Source organism: Procambarus clarkii, chromosome 89 (genome assembly GCF_040958095.1).
Source record: "Procambarus clarkii isolate CNS0578487 chromosome 89, FALCON_Pclarkii_2.0, whole genome shotgun sequence".
NCBI lineage: Eukaryota > Metazoa > Arthropoda > Malacostraca > Decapoda > Cambaridae > Procambarus > Procambarus clarkii.
This window is the reverse complement of record NC_091238.1, coordinates 10215094-10238329: the sequence shown is the minus strand read 5'-3', so window position 1 is coordinate 10238329 and position 23236 is coordinate 10215094. Positions and strand designations below refer to the sequence as shown.

At 40.0% G+C, this 23236-nt stretch overlaps 1 protein-coding gene across 17 annotated transcripts in view; it reads right to left on the bottom strand.

The window, feature by feature from the left end:
- Positions 1-6655: 6655 nt before the first annotated feature.
- The window catches only part of Not3 (CCR4-associated factor Not3), a 107749-nt gene continuing 91168 nt past the window's right edge, over positions 6656-23236 (bottom strand). For 13 of the 17 annotated variants that reach the window (XM_045767122.2, XM_045767126.2, XM_045767123.2 and 10 more), the window contains 3 exons: positions 16093-16415; positions 12356-12565; positions 6656-9122 (listed from right to left, as the gene is read on the bottom strand). In XM_045767122.2, coding sequence (XP_045623078.1) covers positions 9024-9122; positions 12356-12565; positions 16093-16415 — 632 coding nt within the window. In that variant the 3' untranslated portion in view covers positions 6656-9023. The remainder of the gene's footprint in view (positions 9123-12355; positions 12566-16092; positions 16416-23236) is intronic. The other 4 variants (XM_045767125.2, XM_069317966.1, XM_069317967.1 and 1 more) reach the window with 1 other exon arrangement.

Genomic DNA, 23236 nt, shown 5'->3' with positions numbered 1-23236 from the left:
ATAAGGGGGACAATGCAATGTGGACAATAAGGAGCAGGACGGCGCTCCATTAAGTGACCGTGAGTTAAGCGTGTATGGCCAATACGCAACCTCCCCAGAGCTGTTTCCCACCGCAGGTTACGGTGGTAAGACGAAGGCCAGGAGGACACGCAACTCTTTAAGAGAACGCCGTTTGTTACTGGTAACATAAGACCAACAAACCTACCAACGGGTAAGGATGGAGGAATGAATAACTGGGTAAAAGTCGGAATAAGGAATACCGTTACAGGAAATGGGACAAGAGCGGAAAGCTTCCCTGGCAGCAGCGTCTGCACGCTTATTTAGACACACAAAGATGTGATGATGGATGAGAAAAAGTTGCCCTAGTGTTTACAGTGCAGAGAAGAACATTCAAGATGGCCACTGGCAAGGGGAAAAACAAAACAGAGCTTGATTTTGAGGGATTCAATGAAGAAAGCATTGATATTAGTAGTCTACATAACAAGTTGGTAAATTTAGATACTATAGTGAACTCTCATGTAGAAATAATTAGTAAATTGAAAGAAAGTAATGACCATTTGAATAGCAAAGTTTTATGTCTTGAGGGTTTAGTGAAAGACTTGCGCAAGGATAAGAATCAATTGGAAACAAATTGCAAAGCCATAGAAGAAGAAAATAAACTCTTAAAAATAGCTTTGAAAGAAGTTAAAGTAAATTTAAACATAAATGACTACAATAGGTTAGGCAAGGAAATTCAACAGGAGAAACAGCTTTTGTCAGCACAGATGGAGGAAGTTACACAGGGAATAGAACAGTGCAAGAAAGATATGCAACTCACTTATGCACAAGTGGCCAAGGAGAAGGAAAAAATAGAAGAAGCAGTAAAGGAAGTCAAACACTGCAGCAACCAAGATAAAACAAACATTAGGCTAGAAGTGAGGAAAGAATTGGCATCTAACCCGAAGTTGGTGCAAAACACAGTTGATCGGAGTAAGTCCCTGATCATTTTTGGCTGCAAAGAAAAGGCGATAACATCTAGGTCAGAAAGAGCTGTAGAAGAAGCTAAAGTAGTAGATAAAATTGTTGGCCTCGTGGAAGGTCTTACAAACAGAGAGAATGTGTGCGACTACAGGAGAATAGGCAGGTACGTAAAAGGGAAAGATCGACCTTTGAGGATCACCCTAAACGGTGCCAAACAGATGGAAGAAGTACTAAGGAATGCTAGAAAATTGCAAAGGGATGAGGATGGGAAAGGGTGGTCATTAAGACGAGATCTTTCAAAAGAAGATAGAGAGAAGCTGAAACTGAACCTCGCCGAGGCAAAACATTTAAATGAGAGCAGGAATGAAGAAGAAATAAATTCTTTTTTCTACAAAGTGATAGGGGTAGGCAAACCAGTAAAGTGGTACATAAAGGCAAACCAACAAAATCAATAGAGAGAGGGGGAGTGAAGAATAAGGAGAGGGGGAACAAGTTCCTGAAGATTGCATACACCAACATAGATGGAGTGAGATCGAAGATACTGGAGTTAAGTGATGTAATACAGCTGCAGACACCAGACATTGTTGCACTCACGGAGACAAAACTTGAAGATGTAATTTTAAATGAGGTCATATTCCCAAGGGGCTACTCAATTTGGAGACGGGACAGAAAAATTAGGAAAGGCGGTGGCGTTGCTGAGCTGGTAAAAGAACACCTGAAGGTGAAGGAAATAATGACTGCCAATCCACAAGAAGTTGACTTAATAGCACTAGAGATCTGCTATGAGGATGATAAACTAATGATGATAAATGCATATAGTCCACCGCCAAGCAGCACATGGTCAAAGGAGGAGCTAGATAGTAAACGTGAAGGTCTTATAACAATAATGAGAGAGATTATAGCGAGAGCGGATAACGATAGATCACGACTGTTGATAGTCGGTGACTTCAACTTGAAATCCATAGACTGGGAAGCATATGAAGCTAAAACAGAAGATTTTTGGACCTGTAAATTTGTAGACCTCATCCTGGAAACATTCTTGTATCAACATGTTAAACAAGCTACGAGGATGAGGGAAGGGGACGTTCCCTCCATGCTAGATTTGATATTTACCAGGAAGGAGGAAGAGATATTTGACATTCAGTACCTTCCTCCCTTGGGTAAAAGTGACCATGTCTTTTTGGGAATAAAGTATGCAATGCGTTATAAGCTGGAAGAAAATAAGGAGGTTGAAGCAGTTGAAAAACCAGACTTCAGGAGAGGACATTATGGTGACCTTAGAAATTTTTTTAGTGAGTATAATTGGACAGACTTGATGCTAGGCAAGGAAGTGAATGAGATGTATGGCAAGTTTTGTGAAATATATGATAAAGGCACAAAAAAATTTATACCAAAACAGAGATGCAGAACTAGGAAACAGGATTGGTTCAATAGAAATTGCGAGAGGGCTAGAGACCGAAAGACACAAAAATGGAATCAATACAGGAAGAGGCCGAACCCCCAAACATACCAGCGATACAAAGATGCGAGAAACAACTACACGGCAGTGAGGAGAGAGGCAGAAAGAAATTTTGAAAAAGGGATTGCGGACAAATGTAAAACAGAACCAGGTCTATTCTATAAATTCATAAACAACAAATTGCAGGTAAAGGATAATATTCAGAGGTTGAAAATGGGAAATAGATTCACGGAAGATGAAAAGGAAATGTGTGAAACACTAAACGAAAAGTTCCAAAGTGTGTTTGTACAAAATGAAATCTTTAGGGAACCAGATACAATAAGAATTCCAGAGAACAACATAGAACACATAGAGGTGTCTAGAGACGAAGTGGAAAAAATGCTCAAGGAGCTCGGTAAGAACAAAGCAGCTGGCCCAGATGGCGTTTCACCATGGGTTCTGAGAGAATGTGCATCTGAGCTCAGCATTCCACTTCACCTGATCTTTCAGGCATCCCTGTGTACAGGAATCGTAGCAGACGGGTGGAAACAGGCTAACATAGTTCCAATCTACAAAAGTGGCAGCAGGGAAGACCCCCTCAATTATAGACCTGTATCATTGACAAGTGTAATAGTGAAAGTATTGGAAAAACTAATCAAAACTAAATGGGTAGAACACCTAGAGAGAAATGATATAATATCAGACAGACAGTATGGTTTTCGATCTGGAAGATCCTGTGTATCGAATTTACTCAGTTTTTATGATCGAGCCACAGAGATATTACAGGAAAGAGATGGTTGGGTTGACTGCATCTATCTGGACCTAAAAAAGGCTTTCGACAGAGTTCCACATAAGAGGTTGTTCTGGAAACTGGAAAATATTGGAGGGGTGACAGGTAAGCTTCTATCATGGATGAAAAATTTTCTGACTGATAGAAAAATGAGGGCAGTAATCAGAGGCAATGTATCAGAATGGAGAAATGTCACAAGTGGAGTACCACAGGGTTCAGTTCTTGCACCAGTGATGTTTATTGTGTACATAAATGATCTACCAGTTGGTATACAGAATTATATGAACATGTTTGCTGATGATGCTAAGATAATAGGAAGGATAAGAAATTTAGATGACTGTCATGCCCTTCAAAAAGACCTGGACAAAATAAGTATATGGAGCACCACTTGGCAAATGGAATTTAATGTTAATAAATGTCATGTTATGGAATGTGGAATAGGAGAACATAGACCCCACAAAACCTATATATTATGTGAGAAATCTTTAAAGAATTCTGATAAAGAAAGAGATCTAGGAGTGGTTCTAGATAGAAAACTATCACCTGAGGACCACATAAAGAATATTGTGCAAGGAGCCTATGCTATGCTTTCTAACTTCAGAATTGCATTTAAATACATGGATGGCGATATACTAAAGAAATTGTTCATGACTTTTGTTAGGCCAAAGCTAGAATATGCAGCTGTTGTGTGGTGCCCATATCTTAAGAAGCACATCAACAAACTGGAAAAGGTGCAAAGACATGCTACTAAGTGGCTCCCAGAACTGAAGGGCAAGAGCTACGAGGAGAGGTTAGAAGCATTAAATATGCCAAAACTAGAAGACAGAAGAAAAAGAGGTGATATGATCACTACATACAAAATAGTAACAGGAATTGACAAAATCGACAGGGAAGACTTCCTGAGACCTGGAACTTCAAGAACAAGAGGTCATAGATTTAAACTAGCTAAACACAGATGCCGAAGAAATATAAGAAAATTCACCTTCGCAAATAGAGTGGTAGACGGTTGGAACAAGTTAAGTGAGAAGGTGGTGGAGGCCAAGACCGTCAGTAGTTTCAAAGCGTTATATGACAAAGAGTGCTGGGAAGACGGGACACCACGAGCGTAGCTCTCATCCTGTAACTACACTTAGGTAATTACACTTAGGTAATTACACACCAATATGGCTGGGAACCCAGCAAAACTCAACTTAAATTTACTGGAAATAAGAAACAGCCAATGCTGAATCTCGACGACCACTGGATGGACCAGATTAAAGGACCCAAGAGCCATGAGGGCACTACAAGAATCAACGACAACCACGAAGGAAGATTGACAACGAGAAAGCAGAAGACGAAGGGCATAGAGAATAGCATAAAGTTCAGCTGTGAAGATGCTAGTCTCTGGAAGTAGGCGACACACATAAGTGTGGTCAGGAAAAACAACAGAGTAGCCTACACCGTCTGCAGACTTAGACCCATCGGTAAAGATGGAAATGGAGCGGGAGTGCGAAGAAAAGTGCTCAAGGAAAAGGCATTTCAGAACTGTAGGAGGGTAAAAGCTTTAGTGATGTGAGTTAAGGATGTACAAATCTTCGGAAGGGGATTCTCCACGGGGGCAAGGAAGAAACATGAGGAGAAACATTAGAAATACAAACTGAAAGAGAAACCTGTAAGCGAGATAACTGGACAGAAAAAGGGAGATCGTTAAGAGGAACAGAAACCACAGGAGGGGTAAAAGTTAAAAGCACGACAGAGGCGAGAGGAAGGATGTAGCAAGGACCACGCCAGATAGCGAAGACAATAGTGATCACGGCGGTCCTGGAGAGAGAGGAAGCCAGTGTCAACATACAAGCTGAGGGCAGAAGTCGAACGAAAGGCATCAGAGCTGAGGCGCAACCCAGTATGGTGCAAAGCATCAAGACAGCGAAGAGTAGGAGAAGCAGATAAGTAAGCAGGGCAACCATAATCGAGTTTAGACAAGACGAGAGAGGAATGTTAAGCGAGGAGTGCGCGCCTATCTGCTCCCCAAGAAGTATGGGACAAAACCTTAAGGAAGGTAGGAGACTTAGAGCATTCAACTCGGAGGTAAGAGATATGGGGTGACCAAGATAAACGAGTGTCAAAGATTAACCCCAAAAGCTTAGCGGAATCCCTGTACACAAGGGAATGGCCATAAACCGACAAAGAGGGACAAAGAACGACATGCTTCTGAGTAAAAGTCATAGCACAAGTCTTAGAAGTAGAGAACTTAAGCCATGATCGGTGGCCCAAGATGACACGGCATCAATCGCAAGTTGAAGCGCCTGTTGAAGGAGAGGCGAATTATCACCCCGACAGCAAAGGGTAAGATCGTTGATATAGAGAGCGGAGAAGAAGCCAGAAGGAAGAGAGGAATGAAGACCGTTGAGGGCAACCAGAAAAAAAGAGTAGTGCTCAGAACACTACCCTGGGGCACACCTTCGTATTGCTGAAAAGACGCAGAGAGAGTGGCACCAAGCCTCACCCTAAAGGAACAACGAGAGAGGAAGCTGCGGAGAAAAAGAGGGAGATGACCACGAAGGACAAAAGAATGAAGTTGGGACAGAATATGATATCCCCAGGTTTTGTCGTAAGCCTTTTCTAGGTCAAAAAGGACGGCAACAACGGAGGTCCTCGCAGCAAAAGCAGTACGAATATAGACCTCCAAGTTCACCAGAACATAAGTTGTACGGCGGCACTTGCGAAAACCAAATTGAGAAGGGTAGAGGTGGTGGTGGTGTTCTAAGAACCACATCAGACGAACGTTAACCATACGTTCAAAGAGTTTGCAGACAACTCGTGAGGGCAATAGGGTGGAAGTCCTTAGGGGATGTCCCAAGAAACCTTGGTTTCTGTACAGGGAGGATAACGGCATCAAGCCAGTCCTCAGGGACTGACAACAACTCCCAGACCCAATTATACAGACTGTAAATATCGAGATGTGTACGGAGGGAGATGACGAAGCATCTCATAATGAATGCCATCGGAGCCTGCCGCCGTGGAACCGCAGAGGGCCAGGGCAGACTGAAGTTCAGAGAGAGGGGATCATTATAGGAAAGTCGAAAATGGGTGTAGAAATCCAAAGGACGAGATTCAAGAACAGGTTTACGAAGAAGAAAAGATTGAAGAAGATGAGAACCAGAGCTAAAAGATGAAAAGTGGGAACCCAGTTCGATCACGACCTGCAACGGGTCCAACACAAGAGTACCACGGAGGTGAAGGACCGGCGAGACATCGGGAACGAACTTACCTGCTATCTTGCGGATACACTTCCAGATCTGCGCCGGACGAAAGTGTTAATGTATTTCTAATCTTAACTCATCCCCCCCCTTTGTTATACCCAATCATGCATCTATATACTTAAAGCAAGTCATTACCTTAAATTATAACAAAATTAGCATTTTACCTACAAGTGGTGCTGCTGCAGTCACAAGTACACAAGGTATATAGGATAAAAAAATTTGCCATTCCACAGGAAATAGAGTGTATTTTATATCACTTTTATATAAACACCTTTGTCTTCTACTCTTAACCACTGTGTTGTTTGCCTCATTATCTCATGAAACCACAACCACTGCTCAATTGCCATGATCAACAGACTGGTATCAATTATAGAAAATATTGCTGAATATGAAAACAAATTTGTAAAACCTTAAAAGGAGTCATGAAGAAGAGTTTTTTGTAAGTGATAATTGGTTTAAAAACTAAAGTTGTCTTTGTCAGTAGCCAACATGGACAAATAATTATGCAAATTCTATAGGCAATAAAATCAATGAATATGACCCTCTTACAGTTTTTCACTGAGGCACAATTTCTCAAGTAGTCTGTGTAGGAAAATTAGGCTTTCTGAAACTGAGGCAGTGGCACATATCCATTGATATTATTGTCTACAGTAGTAAGACTGCTGTAAACTACAACAGTAAACCTGCTAATCCTTATATCCAACATGATGTTCCAAATCAACCAGGAAAAGTGGTCAGTTTCCAGATACACTGCATACCTCTGTAGGGATGTCAAGGACAGTATAAAAATATCATTTACACTGTATAAAAAGTCTACAACGACTGTACACTATCTACATGATCCTACTCCTTTAGCTGGACACTTATGATGTCTGAGGGCTTCCATAAGTCTGTCAGCTGCATCTTTGCCTTGAGCAATTGACCGACTTCCTCTACACATAACTCCCCCTACTTTATGCTCAACTTACACAAAACCAAACTTATATTCATGCAAAAGTACATGTAAGGAATGAATTTAATTTATGCTAACTTATGATATATAAAAAAAAAAAATAAAGGACTAGCATACATCATTGTGAATGGCAGTCGAATGCTTTTACAACCAGTCATTAGAATTTTCACTTATAACTGTGAATATTACAACAAATTTTAGCAATAATACTGTAATACAAAAATTTCCTTATAAAATGAATATATTACCTATGCAAGACCATAAGAGTTACTTAGATGCTAGAAAAAGGTATGCATAGAAGCTAATGAAAGCACACCACAATTTGTTATTATTGCACAGGCATTCTTGGTATTGGCAAAAGTAATAATTAAACACCATAAACATATGCATAACCAGAAGAAAAGCATCAATAAGACAACAATTTATAAAGGCTTCTGCCCCTGCAGGAGCAGTAAACCTTCATGATGTCTGCCAATTGTAATTTTGTTCACAATAGTGTCTAGGTAAATGTGTTTTATCTGTGGGGTGGTATCTGATCCTTCCAACCTGAGTGATAATAAAACTTAAACCAACTAACAACTTATGCATTCACGCCACCAGACTTCCTCCTAATTTTCATTTTGGTAGCAGTGCTTCATTCATTACATACCAACACCAGTGAACCTTAACTTATCTTCTCAAATTTGCATGTTCTTTTCAGTTAAATAAAAATATAATTTGTAATTGGATTAAGAAAATTTAACCCTTCCAACATCAGTTTTACATTGCATAAATAAACTTTGAAACAGTTATACATACCATTACCACTGGAAGATATAAATCAAAAGAGCATACAAAGCCAGATCTGTATTAATGATCCCCAGGTGTGATTCGGTAATGCCTCCAGTCCATCATTTCTGGTTGTAATGGAACATCCATAAGTTAGGCAAGTTCAGCTGAGCTGTGACAAAAGAATGGCTGGCAGGCAACAGCATCACAGATCTTTGGCATTCGACATTTGTGAATTCTCGTTCGGAACCAGTCCCAAGTGTTAATACTGGTTGGCAGCAAATCATCCTCTGCACAAACTGCTGCATCCAGAAATTTGAGCAAAAATGCATAATGCACGTAACTTACAAATCTAAACTCTTGCCTCTTTCAAGGACGAGATCAAAAAGTGGAGTTTAGGCAAAAGTACTCGGAAACTGGAGTACAACACACAACTCAGGTATACACACCTCAAATTTGTGAACACAAGTCTGGGGCATGTGCAAAAGAGGAAACTATCCTCTAAAAATATATATATATACTTTATTTGAAAAAGAAAATAATGAATGTTCACATAAAAATTTCTTTATGGAATAGATACGACACTATCACATATCATGGAGTGACAGTGGTTGTGGCAGTCATGACACTGACTTGACTGGGAAGCAACGAACAACAACAACAAAGGTAGTGGCCTGGTTGGGCCGAGGTCTGGTCTGAAACAGGAAAAATGTTCTCCCATCCAACCTTCCTTGGTCCCTCCCACTTCCCCACCACCACCCTCCTCTCCTTGCTTGCTGTATGGGATAATTATCACTCAGTGTAGCACAACCACCCTCAGTGTGGAAAATGTGCCGAGGGAAGTGTGCATGAGATCTGGATATTTGCAGATGCTTAGTTCAGGTCCCGGTCTTCCAAAAACCTATATTCAAAGGTAAAATTTTCCTTTTTCCGCTGGCCCCAGTTCTCATAGTCGAAGTAGATGTACGTGCCCTGCAATACAAGAAAGAATTAAATCTAAGTAAAAAATATAATATTAAATGATCAGTTACATAAAATGTCAAGCATTAGTAGCATTATGTCATTAGAATCTCCCTTAATTTGACAATACTGTACAGTACTAGTAATGGATCACTCACTAAAACATGAAAGTTCCATCAGGGTAAATGTCTGTACACCATTTCAATATTTTAAAAGTATTTACTGACTTTAATATTATGACATTTATGGTATGACTGCCAGAGTCATATACACTAATGGATAATACGAGGAACTGCCTTGTAATATTTTATGTTAGGATGTCTAACGTTAATGAATGAGGATTTTAATGTTAACTTTTTTTTGTATTTAAAAGCATATTTTTTAGTTCTACTCAGTCATTATCCATTAAGACCCCTACATGTAGATCTAAACCATATTTAAGGCAATTCCTGAACTGTAAGGGGTAACTATGTGGCAGTAAGCATCCCTGTACATCCAGAGAAATGAGTCAAGACTGACTTGAAATTAGGAGTCAGCACCTGGGGCCAAGTATGTACATGGGCATGTTGTCAATTTCACTTCCAACATCTACTGTGTTTGTTAATAACTGTTATATTGTTCAAGCTGTGAGTATCGTTCATGAAGAAGTCGTCAGGAACTTCAATTTTCATATTTATTGGGGAATTAAGCATAGCCTCAAACTATTCTTTCAGTATAAACTGTATAAACTCTACCGTGGATGTAACATTTCATTCACCTTGGGTACTCGGTGCCTTGAGCACCTGTCCTCTGATGTGGAAGGTGCATTCTCTACTGAATGTACTATGGGTTAGCCTTAATAAGAGAAAGTTCCCAAGGCAATTAACTGCTGCCCAGATGGGAATTGCCCATCTCTGTGGCTACCACTTGGGCACAGAAGGATTACATCCATAGTACAGTCGGTAGAGCATCTGCCTCCCATATCAGAGGACTGGTGTTTGAGGTACCTAGTGCTCAAGGTGAATAAAATATTCTTTCAGTATTTCACTAATTTCTATATTATTTTGTGTATGAACCCTCTCTTATAAGTATAGGTCCTATACTAGTTGAGGTTTATTATTTTGATTTTGCATATGTAAAAAAGTATTTGAAAATCTTCTCTCTCTTGTATGGCTTTGTTTTACTGTAGTTGCATTTCTCATGTCAGGTATGAGAGCTTCAGTTTGTTCTATTTTTTCAATCTCCCTGGGGTGCCTGACAGCTGTGTGGACAGCGCTTTGGATTTGTAGTCCTGAGGTTCCGGGTTCTATCCCGGTGATGGCGGAGACAAATGGGCAAAAAGTTTATTTCACGCTGATGCCCCTGTTTACCTAGGAGTAAATAGATACCTGGTAGTTAGACAGCTGCGTCCTGGGGATGTGTGACAAAAAGGAGGCCTGGTCGAGGACCGGGCCACGGGGACGCTAAGCCCCGAAAACACCTCAAGATAACCTCCCTGCTTAGATTATTTTTTTTTTTGTTAATATATTCATATCTGCTTATGCCTCTATATGAAGGGCATCAGGCTTTGGCTTCAAGTCTCCTGTAGCTTTTGAAGACTCACTACAGTAGGTCTGATGTAACTCGTAAGTGTTGAGATACCTCGGTGCACCATTTGGCCCTTCCAGAGAATTTTAGTTAAATTCAGTACATATTTATTTATGCTATTTACAATACTGTAAATGAAATTGGTTTCACTAATGAACGTGTTAATTTTCTGCTGTGTTAACATGCCAAATTTCAATAGTCATGTGGGAGGGCATAAAGATGTGGGCATGCTCCTACACATCTTATAAATCTCCAGGAGGTAAGCAACACTAATTTCAGATGCAAACAGAGCACATCTAAATTTAAATTTTGAACCATATATGGTAACATTTCCTTCTATAACTGCAAGTATAGTCTACCTGTCTTATACCAAACAATGATTCCAAGGATCAAAGTCCCTGCAGCCTAGTCTCCAACCACACCACACCACCTGGTTAGTGGTCTTGTCAACCGGGTTATTTGATGTGGCTCATTGATGATGAGTCACCCTGATTGATTAGGTATACTTTGAAGGTGTTTATCAAATTCTCTTTTAAACACTGCGAGAGGTCAGCCAATTAAACCCCATGTGTGTAGGGGACAAATGTTGGAAAGCATTGGGCCATAGATGTTGATCGAGTTCTCTTTGTACCTATTGCAACCTCTGCTTTTCAGTGCAGCTATTTTGTACATCCTGTCATGCTGTCTGGTTTCATGTGGTGTTATTTCTGTGTACAGATTCACAACCAGTCCTTATATTATTTTCCAAGTGTTAATCATTATGTGTATCTCCCACCTGAACTCTTGGGAATACAGATTTAACATTTTTAAGCTGTCCCAATAATTTAGATGTTTTATTGAGTGGATTCTAGTAATAAAAGAGCTTTGCATGCTCTTCAGGTCAGCAATTTCTCCAGCTCTGAATAGGACTGTTAGTGTGCAATAATATTCTACTCTAGTGAGCATTCTTGTCTTAAAAAGTACTTTTCAAGACACTAGTGCTCTCTAGAGTGGAATATTATTGTAGAATAACAGCCTCATTCAAAGCTGGAGAAATTGTTAACCTTAAGAATATGCAAAGATCCTTTACTCCTAGGATTCACTCTATAAAACATCTAAATTACCAATTGAGACCAAATAAATTTTAAAATTTATATTCTCTAGAGCACAGGCGAGAGATACATCATAATTTACACCTGAATAATATTAGACTTGTTCCAAATCTGCACACAGAAATAACATCACATGAGATCAGAAGGCATGACAGGATGTGCAAAATAGCCACAATGAAAAGCAGAGGTGCAATAGGTACACAGAGAACTCGTTCAACCTCAAAGGCCCAAGACTTTTCAACACTCTCCCTCTATACATATGAGGAATAACTAGCCAGTCTCATGGTGATTAAGAGAGAACTCAATAAATACTTCTAAAGGGTACCTGATTAACCAGGCTGTGATTCATACATCACACTGCGAGCAGCCGCATCCAACAGCCTTGTTGACCAAACTACCAACCATGAGGCCTGGTCAGAGGCTGGGTCGTAGGGACATTGTTCCTCAGAGTCATCACAGGGTAAGGTAATCAAATCATTGGAAGGGTAGCTTAAATGGATACCAAAGAAACCTACAAGAACATGAGAAGCATAAACATTATATGCTAATCAATAAGACTTAGCCAATACAAAAAACTTAAGAACTCACCTGTTCATATTCGTCTGTGATTGCCTTTGGCTCTTCGTGCCGTTGGAACCACATCATGTACTTTGTATGGAATCTCCATGACTGTTTTTTAAGAGCTTTAGCAGCAAGGTACTGGGCTTTCGTGCCTTCCATATAATAAAAGATAAAGAAGAGAGTTTCTGTTGACAGTCGCTGGAAGAAATCAACTGTATCAGACATCGGAGGTGAGACCTGCGGAGAGAAGTGAAAGAAACCGTGAGATCTTGTATAATAATAACAACTTTAATTACATAAATTAGATTCATTAACAAAAACAAACTAAAGACGCACTAGATTCAAACACCTGGTAACCAATGAGGAATCTCAATAACTCCCTAAACATATGTCTGTATAACAATCACTCGGCAGCAAGCTACAAGATGGCCTAGTGTTTTCCAGGTTGGATGCCGAGAGGCATGCATGTACCTTGTGGGAGGGGGAGGGGGGAAGGAGGGTATCTCATTAGTTTGGGTGGTGCAGACAATATCTTCTCTCACATATCTCAACTTGTACAGTATTGCAAAACTTAAGATGTATTATTTCAATATAACAGCTCTAATGGTGCTAATATGTCATTACAGTATAGGCATCTTATCAGCAGCACAGTAAAGAGTATGTTAAGTTGACAGCACTCCCAACAGATGGTAGGCTAGCCAACCTTCAAACATTTGCCCCTGTTTAACACAGTATACTTTGACACATCATGAGCTTGCAGGTAAGATGCAGACTCACTGAGCAACATTATCTTATGAACAATCTGGGAGACTTGCCTTAACAGCAGGGAAGCCCAGAATGAAGAACAAAAAAAGTGCATCCAAAAAGGAATCCTATATGGCCTAGCAATAATGCTGCACTGCAGCCACCAGTCAAAAAATATAGTCTACTCCATAATTATGAGACCAGGCCTAAAGAAGGACAATGCAAACATTTCATATTTATGTAAGGAGGGAGGAGTCTTGGAAAAAACCCACCACCTATTACCCAAGCCATATGCAGAGGAAGCACTAATGACACAGAAGAGCATGCATCTCCCAAACACAATTGGACCAAGCCAAACTCAGGAAGAATGCAGCCCTGAGCATAGAGTCCTAGAGCAAAGGAGCCAGCCCACCGAGAAATGAAAGGAGGCCAAAAATTCTAGGATCTTATCCAAAGACCCGTCTGGTTCAACAAGAACACTACTAAGTTTTAAGGGCAAAAAATAGGAGCCAACACTATTAGAAATGAACGAAAACTCCCATAAAACCAGAGTTGAATGTAATGAAATGCCTATCTTGCATTTCAGAGGCTTCTAGTAACCAAAATGTTGCACGAGCCCTTCCTTGCTAATGTGACCAGAGGATTCATGTTCACCTTCACTGTAGAAACAAACCCCCAAGAAGGAAGCAAAGGAAAACAGACAATTGCAAGTTCACAGAAAGTAAAGAAATAATGCTGCAAATAACTTTACAAATGATGCACAAAGTAGTTAGATCATACACTCCATATTAACAGCGTGAAGATCCTGTCTGTCACAGTTACTCAACCACTGACAAAATCACAGAAGCCCTAGAAGAAAAGCAAAACGCAGATGTCGTATACACAGACTTTGCAAAGGCGTTCGACAACTGTGACCATGGGGTGATAGCTCACAAAATGAGGTCAATGGGAATAACTGGAAAAGTAGGACGCTAGATACTCAATTTCCTGTCGAACAGAACATAAAGAGTAACAGTCAATCAGATAAAATCGAGTCCAAGCGATGTTAAAAGCTCTGTACCTCAAGGTACAGTCCTTGCACCACTACTGTTCCTTATTCTCATATCTGATATAGAAAAAAATACACGTCACAGCTTCGTGTCGTCCTTTGCAGATGACACAAAAATCAGCATGACAATTACCTCTGCTGAAGACATCGAAAAACTACAAGCAGATGTCAACAAAGTTTTCGATTCGGCAGCAGAAAATAACATGATGTTTAACAGTGATAAATTTCAGGTATGGCAAAAATGAGGATCTGAAACATAATACAGGGTACAAAACACAATCGAATCTTCCCATAGTAGAAAAACAGCATGTCAAGGATTTGGGGATAATGATGTCCGACGATCTAACGTTTAGGGAGCATAACCAAGCAAACATAGCGTCAGCCAGAAAAATGATCGGAAGGATTACGAGAACTTTCAAATCCAGGGATCCCATCACAATGGTTGTACTCTTCAAGTCACTTGTGTTGTCCCGTCGAGTACTGCTCAGTACTCACTTTCCCCTTCAGAGCAGGAGAGATTGCTAAAATAGAGGGAATACAGAGAACATATACGGCACGCATAGACGAGATAAAACACCTAAATTATTGGGATTGTCTCAAAGCTCTCCAAATGTACTCTCTAGAAAGGAGACGAGAGATATACCAAATAATGTACACATAGAAAATACTGGAGGGCCAGGTCCCAAATCTACACAGTAAAATAACAACGTACTAGAGTGAACGATATGGAAGAAAATGCAGAATAGAACCAGTGAAGAGCAGAGGTGCCATAGGCACACTCAGAGAACACTGCATAAACATCAGAGGTCCACGGTTGTTCAACGTCCTCCCAGCGACTATAAGAAATATTGCAGAAACAACCGTGGACATCTTCAAGAGAAAACTGGACTGTTTTCTAAGAGAAGTTCCGGATCAGCCGGCTGTGGTGGGTATGTGGGCCTGCGGGCCGCTGCAAGCACAGCTTGGTGGACCAAACTCTCACAAGTCGAGCCTGGCCTCGGGCCGGGCTTGGGGAGTAGAAGAACTCCCAGAACCCCATCAACCAGGTATCAAGCAGGTAAAGCATAAGATCCTTCTAATGTTATAGAGCATGATGTCCTTCAAGAATGTATTTCATTGACAAAGAAATAAGTAACACCAACATGGGAGAAATACAACGTAGATGCATTAATGTTTCCCTCTATGTCCTCAGACTATTTAACTTTGCTGCATTCTATTTCATTGATAAGCGACCTCGCCCTGTCCACAGCCTCTTTAAATTCTATTTTTGTAAAACATTTTTCTTGAGCCTCTTCATCAAATTTTCAACAACACTGGGTTGAACACTGCCATCATTAATGGACAGTTCATTCCCTGAGACTCTTCCATCCATGATATTCCATCCTCTTCCTTACTTTCTACTTTCTTTCCCCTCCGTTTCATTCCCCACTTCACTCTCCACTACATCCCATCTGTTTGCCATTGCTAATTTTTCTAGAGCTTCAATCCTCTTGTCCAACTTTTTGAGGTACAGTATTCTAAGATCTGTGTACTGACCACACAATCCACACCGCTGCCCTGCACATCACCACAAGGACACGCTTTTTCGGCTTTGTTTCCTACTGCCACTAGGCTATCCGTAATCGTTGCCGTGCCTTTCACTCAAAAGTTGGTCACAGATGCTATCGTTGTCTTTCTATTGTTTCTCCCTTGTTCCTGCTGAACAAGCTTGCCTTCCTTCAGATCTTCATTCACAGAGGCATCATCAATTTACCATTCAATCTTATTATACATAACACTCTTAACTGATTATACAAATCTTTAATTTGTAACCTTAAATAAATAGAGCAACACAAGAAAAAGGGCAACAGACCTAAATATCTAATACATGTATGAATTATTAACAACTAATTATCTCTACAGGTATTTGTATATTCAAAAAATTTCAGAAATGTTAATGCAAATAAAAACAGAAAATCATATTTATGCGTACCAGCGGGTCGAGGCCGCTCACCTGTGGATAGTAGAGCGGCGTCTGGCACGGTTGGCGTGGCAAGTGTAGTCTCAATCTCTCCGAATCGGACGGGTGAGGCATATGGAAAAAGGCCGCCTGTAGCATTTTAAATTGTAGCTCATGTTCAACGGTTAACTGAGCAGGACCAAGTGGCGCTACTCCTAATAGCGGAGGAATATGAGCTTCACAAGTTGCCGGACATTTTCCCGAACTATTAGTGCTGCTGGAGTTGTTGTTACTATTTGTATTGGTGCTGGATGTGGTACTGCTGCTGCTTACAACACAACTGCTGCCATCCAACACTGAAACACAAATTTGTAATACTGTAGTTACTACCCAGTTTTTTACTTTCATGAAAGTGAAGTAGTAGCCAGCCTTTACTGTACACAAGCCAAGTCTTCCAGCACAGTCTCATCCTGCTCCATCACAGGAGATATGGTGCTATTTACACCTTACTGGTGGGAGACAAAATATAACAAAGAAAATATACACAGTAAAATGATAAATCTACTTAATCACTGGTCAGAAGCAGCTTAAAGAGTTAACGTGTGTTTAAATATCACATGTAAGAGATCGTGAGCCATGAGGGTGGTTGGTTATGGTGCAGCACTGTGGTGGTAGGTTATGGTGGTGCAGCACTGTGGTGGTAGGTTATGGTGGTACAGCACTGTGGTGGTAGGTTATGGTGGTACAGCACTGTGGTGGTAGGTTATGGTGGTACAGCACTGTGGTGGTAGGTTATGGTGGTACAGCACTGTGGTGGTAGGTTATGGTGGTACAGCACTGTGGTGGTAGGTTATGGTGGTACAGCACTGTGGTGGTGTTTGCGGTGGTTTTTAAATACATGGATGGAGAAATACTAAAGAAAATGTTCACGACTTTTGTTAGGCCAAAGCTGGAATATGCAGCGGTTGCATGGTGCCCATATTTTAAGAAGCGCATCAACAAACTGGAAAAGGTGCAAAGACATGCCACTTAGTAGCTCCCAGAACTGAAAGGACAAGAGTTACAAGGAGAGGTTAGAGGTATTAAGTATGAAAAAATAGAAGATAAAAGAAAAAGAAGCGATATGATCACTACGTACAAAATAGTAACAGGAATCAATAAAATTGATAGGGAAGAATTCCTGAGACCCAGGGGCCAGATTCACGAAAGCACTTACGCAAATACTTACGAACGTGTACATCTTTCCTCAATCTTTGACGGCTTTGGTTACATTTATTAAACAGTTTACAAGCATGAAAACTTCCCAATCAACTGTTGTTATTGTTATAAACAGCCTCCTGGTGCTTCGGAGCTCATTAACTGTTTAATAATTGGAAACAAAGCCGCCAAAGATTGAGAAAAGATGTATAGGTTCGTAAGTGCTTGCGTAAGTTGTTTCATGAATCTGGCTCCAGAACTTCAAGAACAAGAGGTCACAGATTTAAACTAACGAAACAAAGATGCCAGAGAAATATAAGAAAATTCACTTTCGCAAACATAGTGGTAGACGGTTGGAACAAGTTAGGTGAGAAGGTGGTGGAGGCCAAGACCGTCAGTAGTTTCAAAGCGTTATATGACAAAGAGTGCTGGGAAGACGGGACACCACGAGCGTAGCTCTCATCCTGTAACTACACTTTGGTAATTACACACACACACACACATATATATATACATACATACATGGAAGGAAGACAGAAGAGTTAGAGGGGACATGCTCACCACATTCAAGATTCTCAAGGGAATTGATAGGGTAGATAAAGACAGGCTATTTAACATAAGGGGCACACGCACTAGGGGACGAAGGTGGAAACCGAGTGCCCAAATGAGCCACAGAGATATTAGAAAACTTTTTTAGTGTCAGAGTGGTTGCGAAATGGAAAGCATTAGGCAGTGATGTGGTGGAGGCTGACTCCATACACAGTTTCAAGTGTAGATATGATAGAGCCCAGTAGGCTCAGGAACCTGCACACCAGTTGATTGACAGTTGAGAGTCGGGACCAAAGAGCCAGAGCTCAATCCCCGCAAGCACAATTAGGTAAGTATGTGTGTGTGTGTGTGTGTGTGTGTAATTACCTAAGTGTAATTACCTAAGTGTAGTTACAGGATGAGAGCTACGCTCGTGGTGTCCCGTCTTCCCAGCACTCTTTGTCATATAACGCTTTGAAACTACTGACGGTCTTGGCCTCCACCACCTTCTCACTTAACTTGTTCCAACCGTCTACCACTCTATTTGCGAAGGTGAATTTTCTTATATTTCTTCGGCATCTGTGTTTAGCTAGTTTAAATCTATGGCCTCTTGTTCTTGAAGTTCCAGGTCTCAGGAAGTCTTCCCTGTCGATTTTATCAATTCCTGTTACTATTTTGTACGTAGTGATCATATCACCTCTTTTTCTTCTGTCTTCTAGTTTTGGCATATTTAATGCTTCTAACCTCTCCTCGTAGCTCTTGCCCTTCAGTTCTGGGAGCCACTTAGTAGCATGTCTTTGCACCTTTTCCAGTTTGTTGATGTGCTTCTTAAGATATGGGCACCACACAACAGCTGCATATTCTAGCTTTGGCCTAACAAAAGTCATGAACAATTTCTTTAGTATATCGCCATCCATGTATTTAAATGCAATTCTGAAGTTAGAAAGCATTGCATAGGCTCCTTGCACAATATTCTTAATGTGGTCCTCAGGTGATAGTTTTCTATCTAGAACCACTCCTAGATCTCTTTCTTTATCAGAATTCTTTAAAGATTTCTCACATAATATATAGGTTGTGTGGGGTCTATGTTCTCCTATTCCACATTCCATAACATGACATTTATTAACATTAAATTCCATTTGCCAAGTGGTGCTCCATCTACTTATTTTGTCCAGGTCTTCTTGAAGGGCATGACAATCATCTAAATTTCTTATCCTTCCTATTATCTTAGCATCATCAGCAAACATGTTCATATAATTCTGTATACCAACTGGTAGATCATTTATGTACACAATAAACATCACTGGTGCAAGAACTGAACCCTGTGGTACTCCACTTGTGACATTTCTCCATTCCGATACATTGCCTCTGATTACTGCCCTCATTTTTCTATCAGTCAGAAAATTTTTCATCCATGATAGAAGCTTACCTGTCACCCCTCCAATATTTTCCAGTTTCCAGAACAACCTCTTATGTGGAACTCTGTCGAAAGCCTTTTTTAGGTCCAGATAGATGCAGTCAACCCAGCCATCTCTTTCCTGTAATATCTCTGTGGCCCGATCATAGAAACTGAGTAAATTCGATACACAGGATCTTCCTGATCGAAAACCATACTGTCTGTCTGATATTATATCATTTCTCTCCAGGTGTTCTACCCATTTAGTTTTGATTAGCTTTTCCAATACTTTCACTATTACACTTGTCAATGATACAGGTCTATAATTGAGGGGGTCTTCCCTGCTGCCACTTTTGTAGATTGGAACTATGTTAGCCTGTTTCCACACGTCTGCTACGATTCCTGTACACAGGGATGCCTGAAAGATCAGGTGAAGTGGAATGCTGAGCTCAGATGCACATTCTCTCAGAACCCATGGTGAAACGCCATCTGGGCCAGCTGCTTTGTTCCTCCCGAGCTCCTTTAGCATATTTTCCACTTCATCTCTAGACACCTCTATCCGCTCTATGTTGTTCTCTGGAATTCTTATTGTGTCTGGTTCTCTGAAGATTTCATTTTGTACAAACACACTTTGGAACTTTTCATTTAATGTTTCACACATTTCCTTTTCATTTTCCGTGAATCTGTTTCCCATTTCCAACCTCTGGATATTATCCTTTACCCGCAATTTGTTGTTTATGAATTTGTAGAATAGGCCCGGTTCTGTTTTACATTTATCTGCTATCCCTTTTTCAAAATTTCTTTCTGCCTCTCTCCTTACTGCTGTATAATTGTTTCTCGCATCTTTGTATCGCTGGTATGTTTGGGGGTTTGGCCTCTTCCTATACTGATTCCATTTTTGTGTCTTTTGGTCTCTTGCCCTCTCACAATTTCTGTCGAACCAATCCTGTTTTCTGGTCCTGCATCTCTGTTTTGGTATAAATTTTTTTGTGCCTTTATCATATATTTCACAAAACTTGCCATACATCTCATTCACTTCCTTGCCTAGCATCAAGTCTGTCCAATTATACTCACTAAAAAAATTTCTAAGGTCACCATAATGTCCTCTCCTGAAGTCTGGTTTTTCAACTGCTTCAACCTCCTTATTTTCTTCCAGCTTATAACGCATTGCATACTTTATTCCCAAAAAGACATGGTCACTTTTACCCAAGGGAGGAAGGTACTGAATGTCAAATATCTCTTCCTCCTTCCTGGTAAATATCAAATCTAGCATGGAGGGAACGTCCCCTTCCCTCATCCTCGTAGCTTGTTTAACATGTTGATACAAGAATGTTTCCAGGATGAGGTCTACAAATTTACAGGTCCAAAAATCTTCTGTTTTAGCTTCATATGCTTCCCAGTCTATGGATTTCAAGTTGAAGTCACCGACTATCAACAGTCGTGATCTATCGTTATCCGCTCTCGCTATAATCTCTCTCATTATTGTTATAAGACCTTCACGTTTACTATCTAGCTCCTCCTTTGACCATGTGCTGCTTGGCGGTGGACTATATGCATTTATCATCATTAGTTTATCATCCTCATAGCAGATCTCTAGTGCTATTATGTCAACTTCTTGTGGATTGGCAGTCATTATTTCCTTCACCTTTAGGTGTTCTTTCACCAGCACAGCAACGCCACCGCCTTTCCTAATTTTTCTGTCCCGTCTCCAAATTGAGTAGCCCCTTGGGAATATGACCTCATTTAAAATTACATCTTCAAGTTTTGTCTCCGTGAGTGCAACAATGTCTGGTGTCTGCAGCTGTATTACATCACTTAACTCCAGTATCTTCGATCTCACTCCATCTATGTTGGTGTATGCAATCTTCAGGAACTTGTTCCCCCTCTCCTTATTCTTCACTCCCCCTCTCTCTATTGATTTTGTTGGTTTGCCTTTATGTACCACTTTACTGGTTTGCCTACCCCTATCACTTTGTAGAAAAAAGAATTTATTTCTTCTTCATTCCTGCTCTCATTTAAATGTTTTGCCTCGGCGAGGTTCAGTTTCAGCTTCTCTCTATCTTCTTTTGAAAGATCTCGTCTTAACGACCACCCTTTCCCATCCTCATCCCTTTGCAATTTTCTAGCATTCCTTAGTACTTCTTCCATCTGTTTGGCACCGTTTAGGGTGATCCTCAAAGGTCGATCTTTCCCTTTTACGTACCTGCCTATTCTCCTGTAGTCGCACACATTCTCTCTGTTTGTAAGACCTTCCACGAGGCCAACAATTTTATCTACTACTTTAGCTTCTTCTACAGCTCTTTCTGACCTAGATGTTATCGCCTTTTCTTTGCAGCCAAAAATGATCAGGGACTTACTCCGATCAACTGTGTTTTGCACCAACTTCGGGTTAGATGCCAATTCTTTCCTCACTTCTAGCCTAATGTTTGTTTTATCTTGGTTGCTGCAGTGTTTGACTTCCTTTACTGCTTCTTCTATTTTTTCCTTCTCCTTGGCCACTTGTGCATAAGTGAGTTGCATATCTTTCTTGCACTGTTCTATTCCCTGTGTAACTTCCTCCATCTGTGCTGACAAAAGCTGTTTCTCCTGTTGAATTTCCTTGCCTAACCTATTGTAGTCATTTATGTTTAAATTTACTTTAACTTCTTTCAAAGCTATTTTTAAGAGTTTATTTTCTTCTTCCATGGCTTTGCAATTTGTTTCCAATTGATTCTTATCCTTGCGCAAGTCTTTCACTAAACCCTCAAGACATAAAACTTTGCTATTCAAATGGTCATTACTTTCTTTCAATTTACTAATTATTTCTACATGAGAGTTCACTATAGTATCTAAATTTACCAACTTGTTATGTAGACTACTAATATCAATGCTTTCTTCATTGAATCCCTCAAAATCAAGCTCTGTTTTGTTTTTCCCCTTGCCAGTGGCCATCTTGAATGTTCTTCTCTGCACTGTAAACACTAGGGCAACTTTTTCTCATCCGATTCTTCACTTCCCTTAGCACTTTCCTGTTATCTCACCTATTTTTCAAGAGCACTATACCTTTATGTTCTGTGGGACACCACTCACTACCATCAACCTGTACTACAATACTTAGGATTGTTGAAATATGCTGGAGCTCCTCTGCTGCAAGTGTTGACCCTAGGGGTGTCACCTTTTGAATGTGTGTGTGTGTGTGTGTGTGTGTGTGTGTGTGTGTGTGTGTATATATGTATATATATATATATATATGTATATATATATATATATATATATATATATATATATATATATATGAGTATATATATATATATATATATATGAGTATATATATATATATATATATATATATATATATATATATATATATATATATATATATATATATATATATATATCGTACCTAGTCCTAGTACCTGCCCGAAACGCTTTGCGTAATAGTGGCTTTTGGCATTTTTGTAAAATCTCTTGTATGTACCTTACCTAAATAAACATTTATTTATTTATTATTTATAGTAGCCAGAACGCACTTCTCAGCCTACTATGCAAGGCCCGATTTACCTAATAAGCCAAGTTTTCATGAATTAATTGTTTTTCGACTACCTAACCTAACCTATAAAGATAGGTTAGGTAGGGTTGGTTAGGTTCGGTCATATATCTATGTTAATTTTAACTCCAATAAAAAATAATTGACCTCATACATAATGAAATGGGTAGCTTTATCATTTCATAAGAAAAAAATTAGAGAAAAAATATTAATTCAGGAAAACTTGGCTTATTAGGCAAATTGGACCTTGCATAGCAGGCCGAGTACGACGTTCTGGCTACTAGGTACAATATATATATATACAGTATATATATATACACACACACACGATGGTTTGGTTGTGGGAAGAGATCTCTTCCCACAACCAAACCATCGCCAGAGAAATCCTAGTAAACAACACAGAAATCATCGATAGATACAGCGATAGCAGGCGGCTTGACGTTTGCGAGGCACTACACATTAAGAAGTCAACACCAGCAATCAACAGCCAATTAATGCACAACTATATTCTACCCACCTCAAGACTCCGC